The sequence below is a fragment of the Gymnoscopelus microlampas genome (genome assembly GCF_963454915.1).
Source record: "Gymnoscopelus microlampas genome assembly, chromosome: 8".
Classification (NCBI taxonomy): Eukaryota; Metazoa; Chordata; class Actinopteri; order Myctophiformes; family Myctophidae; genus Gymnoscopelus; species Gymnoscopelus microlampas.
In genome coordinates this window covers 49406739-49415727 of record NC_139945.1, presented here as the reverse complement: position 1 = coordinate 49415727, position 8989 = coordinate 49406739, and the positions used below count along the sequence as shown (strand labels likewise).

The 8989-nt window shown below is 44.7% G+C and overlaps 1 protein-coding gene across 1 annotated transcript in view; it reads left to right on the top strand.

Moving 5' to 3' along the window:
• The window catches only part of lhx1a (LIM homeobox 1a), a gene marked incomplete at its 3' end in the record, with an annotated part of 8903 nt that extends 8268 nt beyond the window's left edge, over nucleotides 1–635 (top strand). The window contains exon 5 of the mRNA XM_084064993.1: nucleotides 259–635. Within this exon, the coding sequence (XP_083921119.1) occupies nucleotides 259–635 (377 nt within the window). The remainder of the gene's footprint in view (nucleotides 1–258) is intronic.
• Nucleotides 636–8989: the final 8354 nt, after the last annotated feature.

Genomic DNA, 8989 nt, shown 5'->3' with positions numbered 1-8989 from the left:
CTCTGTGACTAATGTAGCATGGCGAGGGTCTCTCTCTCTCTTTCTCTCTCTCCCTCTCCACAACACAGCCTATGTAAATTCAATATATTTGACATTATTTTCCCGCACGCACGCACGCACGCACGCACGCACGCACGCACGCACGCACGCACGCACGCACGCACGCACGCACGCACGCACACGCGCACACGCACACGCGCACACAAACACACACGTTGTTTTCAGCCCCTAACCTTGATTTTCTTGGCCATCTTGCAGATTATCAAAGCGAATACTACGGTCCGGGAGGGAACTATGACTTCTTTCCTCAGGGGCCTCCATCCTCACAGGCCCAGACCCCCGTAGACCTCCCCTTTGTGCCCTCGTCGGGCCCCACGGGCACCCCCCTCGGGGGCATGGACCATCCCCTGCCGGGCCACCACCCCTCCAGCGAAGTGCAGCGCTTCTCTGACATCATGTCCCACCACCCAGGGGACTCTCCCAGCCCGGAGCCGGGCATCCCGGGGCCCCTGCACGGCATCTCCTCGGAGGTGTTCGGCCCCAGCCCACCCTTTACCTCACTGTCGCTCAACGGCGGATACAGCAACCACCTGTCTCACGCTCCCTCGGAAATGAACGAGGGCACCGTCTGGTAGCTTTAGAACCAGGACTCCTCCGTGGAGACGATGGGAGATATGGGCGTCTGGCATGGGTGATACGGGGGTTGTGTGTGGGTGCTGCCTGCAGGGGAGTGGGGACAGGGCCATGTTGTTATTTTCGGGGGGAGGTATGGGGGGGCTCATTTCATATTTATTTATTTATTTTCCCATATGAACTTTTATTCCTTTCCGAGGGAGAGAAGTGCGTGTGCCAGTTGTAAAACATTTTCCTTTGATATTGTGTTTGATGTCTCAACTGCTTCGTTTTTCCTCTTGAATCCGAAAATGGACTTTGTGGCATATAAAAAAAGGGAAAGAAACTGGGAGAGACTGCTTGAATCGAAAGCCCCCCTCCCGCCTCCCATCTCCGCCTGCACCCCTCCTCCTTGCCCCCCCCCTCCAGGGCCCCCCTGCCCTCCATGGCGCTGACCCCTCCTGACTCCTGTCAGTGGCCTAGCACAGCCACTGCACCTCCGAAACACACACCATTGGGGGAAAACAACCGTTTTGAAATCTCCTAGTATGTCCAGAACACGAAAAACATCATTAGCTACTGTCAAAGACTTCAACAGCTTTACAGAAGGAAAGAAGGAGGACAGAGGGCGGGCTGTGTGCCACTGGCACCCTAGGAAGGCTGAGTGGCTCTCAGACTCTATTTAAGGCACTAGACGTGTCCCTTGTATTTATTCAGACGCTCCTCAGACCTCTTTGCCTCTCAAGGCTCTGCCATATTGACACTTAAATGACCTTTTTGACATAATATATGTTTCTGAAGGCCGGAGGAAAAGACCTTTTCTTTTTTTCTAATCTGGACGACTTTATTCCTTCCTCTTCGTCGTTTCTTTTTGATTTTTTGATTTTTGTTTCCGAAATGTCCACCAAAATCTGAAGAAAGACGCCTTCAAAAGGCAAACACTAAACAACAACGCTCTGCGGACGGATTGTAAAACCCTTTATTTAAAATGGAAGCCAACTTGAAATGTTGTTGAAATGAAGTCTACCTTCTAAAAATCTTTTATTGGGGTTCTGGAAAAAAGGGGGGACTTAGAACAGTCAACTGTTTACGTAAATCTCTTAAATTCAGGAGTCCAGAAGCATCGAAACACGTTTTAGAACCTCTCCATCCAAGATTAAAAAAAAAAAAGTTCCAAGCAACCAACCAAACTTTTGTATTGATTTCATTTATATTGTATGAAAACAAAAGATAAAAACACGTTCGCTGGGGTTGTGTTTCACTGTGCTAGTTTGTACAAGATGTTGTTTACAAAAAAGGAAAAAAAGAAAAAAAGTAAGTAGACAGTTGCCAAATAAAAAAAAGATAGCACAAATACAGTTAACGTGCTTTGCACCATCATCTGCAGAACGTGTTGAGACAAAATGTAAGTGTTACAATGAGTAACTGACTTCTTAATTTTTTTAGTCTGCTGACGAAACATTCATACAATTGTTAATATGGCATACTTAGACAGGTTTTATTTTTGTGTATTCAAGGGGATAAAAATATCCAAACTATAAAAAAATTGATGGTGATATATGCAGTGAGTTGCTGCAACATCTCTTTGAATATCAAGCCCTCATGATATGTCTTTTATTGTTCCAATAAACCTAAGCTTATGTGACCTCCTGTGCATATTAGACCATTTCACTGTATAAATACAACATGTTGACGAACAAAAAAATGTGTTTCTAATAAAACTTAGAAAATATACAATTTGAATTTTAACATATTTGTCTTTGGATCAGTCATAATTTACCTTTATAATATCTTAGAGACTGTCAGCCAAAACCATACATCACACAGGGCTCCCTTCAGGAGACTTATTAGTCCATTGTCAGTCACTTTGATAATGAACACACTGCGTCTACTTGTCTCATTTTCTATTCATTTGGGGTGTGAAATGATTGGCCTTTGTAGACATTATGACAGGTAAACATTTGTTAATTCTGAGTGATGGAGCTGAAACGGAGACGGTATACCGTCTGAAATGGAGACGGTATACCGGCTGCTGTTGAAACTCACGGCAGACACGTGCACTCCACTATGAATACACTCCCAGAAATCCAATGAAATGAAATAGGGGGAAATTCGACAGACCCCTTACAGCATTTTGTAGAAGCACACCACAGATGAACATGAATGTTTACTTTTGTTGCCACTGCAGTGCCTCAGATTCTGATGGTCTGTGTTTTGCTGGTTTTCTCATTTTCTCAGAGTTTTAAAAGAACAATTCATGAATGGCACACAGCAGGGATTTAAATAACAAGGAAGGTTGTATTTTTTTCCGCTGACTTCAGTTCCTCCCTGTCACAGGGAGATGGCTGGAGTGGGTTCTGCGCAGCCAACACAAGGGGGAGTTGTGCTATTAAGTGCAGAGAATGAATTCACCAGTTATGCTGATACCATTTCTTCTGTCCTATGCGACTTCTACCAGGGATTCTTTGGATGTGGGGGTGGGTGTTGGAGGTGCATCCCCCCCCCCCCCTCTTTCTCGAGGTCGTCCAGTAATCATAAGCAGTTAGCTCCGCAACTGTGAAGGACAATGATGAAATTGCCATGACCGCGGGTCTCTGGCTTGTTACTGTTTTATTAGCCTCACTTCTACATTATTATGATTCCCTGCAGCTTACTGTTCTTGTGGTGGACTCTGATAGTGTGAGAGGTGCAGGGGTATAGGGTGAGGTGTGGCCCCCGGTCCTGCATTCTTACCAACAAAGTGCCACGTTACAGATTCTCTACAGGGAACTGAAGGTGTAAGGGTAGGGAGAGGGGCACCACAAAGGTGGCACAAAGTTTATTCATATTTCACAACTTATTTCAATACTCACAACCGTAATAACAATAATAATAAGCACAATGTGGATGTACGAGGTGTGATCTTTGCAGGGAGTGGGGGAAAGAAATGCTTAGTATTGTGTGAACGTTGCAGGATGTGGTATTGGAGGCTGAATCCAGAGGAAAGAAGCCTTTATCTGACTAACCCTGCGTTGTGCAACCCCGGCTCTCTCCCCTGCCTCCGGACTGTAATCCACCATGAATTAATCATGGTCTTCAGAGTTAACCAAGCTTGGGGAGGGGGTTGGAGGGGGTTGGAGGGTGGTGTGTGTATGTGTGCACGGCTCATGGCCTAAGGCTTGGATGGGGGTGTTGGAGGGATATAGGCCTGCTCCCTGAGCCTGTGGGCTTATCCCTGGTGGTGAGGCTATGCACCGCCTAACCCCCCCCCCCCCCCCCCCCAACTCCACCCCACCCCACACACACACACACACACACACACACACACACACACACACACACACACACACACACACAGCCATAGCCCCTCCGGGCTATGGCTCTCTAAATTCAAATCTCCTATTGATCGCTCATCGGCTATTGGTGCAAACTGACCTTGCACTCAGCGCTGGGAAATACAATGTGCCTTAACTGCACTGAATGGTTTTAAATGACGCTTTAAATTCTTGAGTGAGGACATTTGAATAGCCCATACACACTGCGCTAGGAAATAAATGTGCGTATGTGTGTGTGTGTGTGTGTGCGTGTGGTGCAGGGTTGGTGGTAAGGGCCGGGGGGAATGATACAAAATGGTTTACTTCAGAGTACAAGAGGGGCCAAGACACTGAGCCAATGTGAGGATCACTCCCCCAGCAGGCCAACATTTTGATACTTGTGCATTTAAACCAAGAGGTTTTTTTAGAGCCCCTCTCCATATGAGAAGCATTTGGCTGGTAGTTTTAAATGCAGAGTGGCTCAGCTGGAAGTGTAGCCTCCTCTGAGTGAGCATGGTGTACGCACACACAAACACATGGCACACGTCCTCATTTCTCCTCAAACAAATGACACATGTCGGGGAGCCAATTTCTCCGCCAGCGACGAGAAATGCTGTTAATCAATGGAGCAGGTTGGTTGATCGCTGAGCCACAATTTCTTGGCTCTTGGCATGCGGGTGATAGTGAGTCACACGGATGCCTTGCAGGCCGATCTCATCGCTGACTGGCTGCTGGGTCGGGCATCTGACTGTGCTCTCTCTTTTCTCAGAGGGGAGTAGAGCCAGAGCTGTTCACTTTATTGGAGTGTGCCTTTGGGATGCCAGGATGTTCAATGAAATGCTTTATGCTTCTCATGCAAAGGGGTAAACATGGATACAGTAAGTAAGTAAATAACACCTATATGGCAATTACTCCTTTATGAATCAATGTTGCTCACCAATGCTAGGGCTTTAAGATTGGACAATGTGAGAAGGAGAGAGAAGCAGAGCCGAAAGCCTGATTTATTAGGCCGATCTATAAGCCCATGACGCATTGCGATGCAACACAATGTGATCTTGTAGATCTGCTACTTTTGTCGCAGGCCACCAAAAACGAGTAAATGAAACAAAAAGAAGTCCACCACCATAGCACAAGTCTGTTCTTTAAGTTCTTGGTATGAGAAACAGCAATGGCCTACTTCAGGAAGAGGAAGTGCAGAAGGAAGAAAGAGGCTCCAGATATTAAGGTGTGGGAGTTACAGTAGTTAGTTAACATGCACAGAGAAACAGAACACGGCAGTCAGAACTCCAGTCTGTGTGATGCCAGCATGCGGTCATCTCTGGATGGTCCGTTGACGGTAACACAAGACACTGCATGTGACAGAGCCCAGGCTGATTTACAAGTATATTTTTCTCATAATTGTGGGCATTGCTATCGGTAGTTCGTGACTCAATGGTTCTTACTGTTACCCCACACAGTAAGGAGGTGCTGGGTTTACTTTGAACCCTTCTGGGCCCTTTCTGTGTCGTTTGTATTTTTCCTCCCACACCAAAAGTCTTGCATTTTTATCAGCGTATTCCTGCCAGTGAAACCTGAACAAGGCACACACACAACATGGTGGTTCTACAGTGGTTCTTCAGCGGTTCTATTGGGGTGGTTGAGGTGCTATATACTCTGTTGTACAAAGAACCTGTTAAGCCCCTGTATGGTTCTTTAAAGGTTCTCTACTGGTTCTTCAGCAGTTTATGCACATCTAAAGGTTCTATATAGCACTATTTGACACAGGTGCTATAGCACCTTTAAAATGTGTGCCAGTATATAGCACCAAAAGAGGTGCCCCTAGGATAAAGAGCCTTTTTAGTGCTATTTAGCACCATTTTTATTTACCGTGGTGACTCACCACAAACCTGATTTTTTTTTGTGTATAAGCCATTGTTATTGTTCTCATATCTGGTTATCAAACGTTTGCATTGCCAGATGAGTTTCATCCATGTTGCTTTCGTTTACTTTACACATGATGATTTTTCTTACCGATAACTGGTGTGTGGCCTTGGACAATGCACAGTGCATATAAAGAAATTACCCGTCTAACAACCAGACCGTTCACCCAAGGAGGAGAAGTATACTCATTCACCAAAGTGGAAAGTGAACAAATTGTCCCCCTGAGGATGTCCTGATGGTATGTAGGGTCTGTAGGTTGGCCTGATTAGCACAGAGCACAGAGTGTGTCTACACCATCTGACCCACTGAGTGATATTCATTTGTCATTCACATATTGGAGACCAACTGCTGTGTTTTTAGCTCAGGGCAAGGCTTCTCTCAATGAGTTGTTTGTGTCTGACTGCACTGGCAGTTTCCCATTGTGATGAAATAGAGGGGTTGCAGACTTGATACAGAAAGTGTTTATGATTTATACATTACATTCATAAAAGGGCGATTCGGTGATTATTTTGCCAGCAGCCCAGTTTTGACTGGTCATTCTTTTTGCCTGTATATGCTGTAGTCTACCACTAAATAGCTCTGAGTGAAGTGAAGCCAGGAGGGCAGGTTAAGGGGTAATTCAGCCCGCTGTGATTTTTCTCCACAGCGTATGCTTAATTTATGCTCTGCCGGACTAACCTCACGTCACCAGTCTTTCCAAACGGAGGAAAGACTGGTTTCCATTCCGAACACAGACCAGTATGGTCTAGGGCTCGGCCACACCTTCTAGAAAGCGGTTTCTAGAATCGATTCAAGTAACCTAGACTTGCCAGTCATGCATGTAATAAAAGATGGCTATAACAAAGTATTCCAAGTTACATGTCGGATTCATCAAATTACAAATTTAAGGGGAATGATGAGTTATATTCGCTAGTTATATTCGCTATTTTGCTTATATTCTCAGAAAACGGCAAAAGTAGTTGATCCCAGGCTACAGTCGGACTGATGGTGTTGCGAATAATAGACTTGTCATTTAGATCGCAATTTATTTGTGTGAAACTATCTAACAAGGGTAAATCTGGTTTGTCACGAATCTTTGGTCTGAACTAGGCTTAATTTTACATGAGACCCACAACTTGTTCAAGCATTAGCAGGTCATGCATGCAGGGTGCTATCTTGCAATAAATAAAGCAATATGATTTTAGTACATTTGGGGGAATTTTGTTATGGGAAATTATAAAACAGGGTTTTGTGCTGCCATCCTCACAACTTCAAAGGCTCACTTTGGAAATCATGCCTGAAGAGGGATTTGTTAAGCAGGTAGGCTACATCTGTTTCAAAACAAGACCAGGAGACCTGGTTCTGCCAGATCCAGACTTCACATGACGTGTCAGCCTGTGTCTATGCCCATGTATGGACGAAAGGGGGACAGACTTTTATGGCTGGGGCCTAAGGACAAAGGGGGCAAAACCTGTTTTTTGCTCATGTATGGAGAAAACGGGTAGAAAACATGCCCATGTATGGACGAAAGGGGGACAGACTTTTATGGCTGGGGCCTAAGGACAAAGGGGGCAAAACCTGTTTTTTGCCCATGTATGGAGAAAACAGGTACAAAACATGCCCATGTATGGACGAAAGAGGGACAGGAAATGGATTTTTTTTTTTGCACTGGCAGATTCGTCTGGTCCCAGGCTAGGTTGTTCCAGATCAACTCTTTGATTAGAAAGCTAGATTGACAAAGACACCTGGTGGATGGTAGGATGGAATACCAGCAGTAGCTACTAAGGGTCCATGATCATTGGAGTTGAACAGTGCCTCCTAGTGGTTGGACAAATAACGTTTTTGCCTGTTGATAGCACAGTCAGTGAATCAGACATTCCCTTGCTGGCCTTTTTGACTACAAACTACAGAGCTCTTCTTGTTGTCTCCTCAGCAAAGTCTCCCTCTTTGACTGCCTGTCTAAATTAAGGAAACAGGGATTGTAAATGTGCCCTTCCTAGAGAGCCCCCTCTTCCCTTTTTATTTTAGCAAGGCAGGACAGTTAGGAACAAACTGTCATGCGTGATGACATTCTGAGCATTTTTTCAAAATATATCAATAACAGCACCCTGATAGGTGTTTGTAACTTTGTGAAGCTTCGTGTTATAGGAGGCTGGAATTAGAAGAATTACGTGTTTAAATATTACAAGCAAATATTTTAGCAAGAAATCCAAACCAAGTATTACTGCTCTCATTTCACAATTTTACAGCGCTTATACAGTAGGTCCTTGTGGGGGAAATTGATTTTTGTTATTTTCTGCCAGCTTAGCAGTTTCCCTGCGTGGCATTATCAGAGTGTGTTTGAGCACGCGGCTAAACGCTAAATGCGGCTGTCGAATGCCCTTATCACCCCCAACACACTGTAACTTCAGCTCCAGGTGTTTGCTGCTGTGTTACTGTAGGCCTACCTGCCTATAGCAGCACACTTAGCCATGTCGCTAATTAAAGCAATCCTGTGATTATCCTGAGAGGGAAATACCTGGATTAGAGGGAGATTTGCAACTCAAACCTAAGACATGGCTAATCAATTTAAAGCCATTAGACAATTAATTCACTTTGGCGGTGGGTGGATATTGCACATGCACTAATCTGGCCTCTAAGTTGTCACTGTGTGTGTACAGATGGGTATTGAGCGTGCTGTGTACATATACAGTGACAGGAATGGCCATGAGCAACCTGTGAGCAGCAACAGAACAAACACTACCTTGTTTGATATTTGAGCTTGAGGTCAACAGCTTTTACATGGGTGAAAATTATGATGTGTCAGTGGGAGGAGCCTATAAAACCACACACATGGAGCAGCACGAAGGTATGTACTATTATGATGCATTCTGACTGTAACCATGATACATTCCTGTATATAATATATGTTGTATACATTCTGGACACATCCTGTATATGATCAATTATATTTTGTATACATTCTGTATGATACTGTCAGGATCTGTCTCCATGTTTTATTTTGTAGTGACATTGTTTCCTGTTTTCTGTGGTGTACTTTGTGGTTTTACTTTACTTACTTTACTTTACTTATTTTGAAGTCATTTGTCCCTTCTCTTGTTGTCCTAGTAGCTGTTGTCTGTTGTGTCTCCCCTACCCAGTGATTATTGTGAATTTGAGTCACCTGTGTCCTGTTTGCCCCAGCC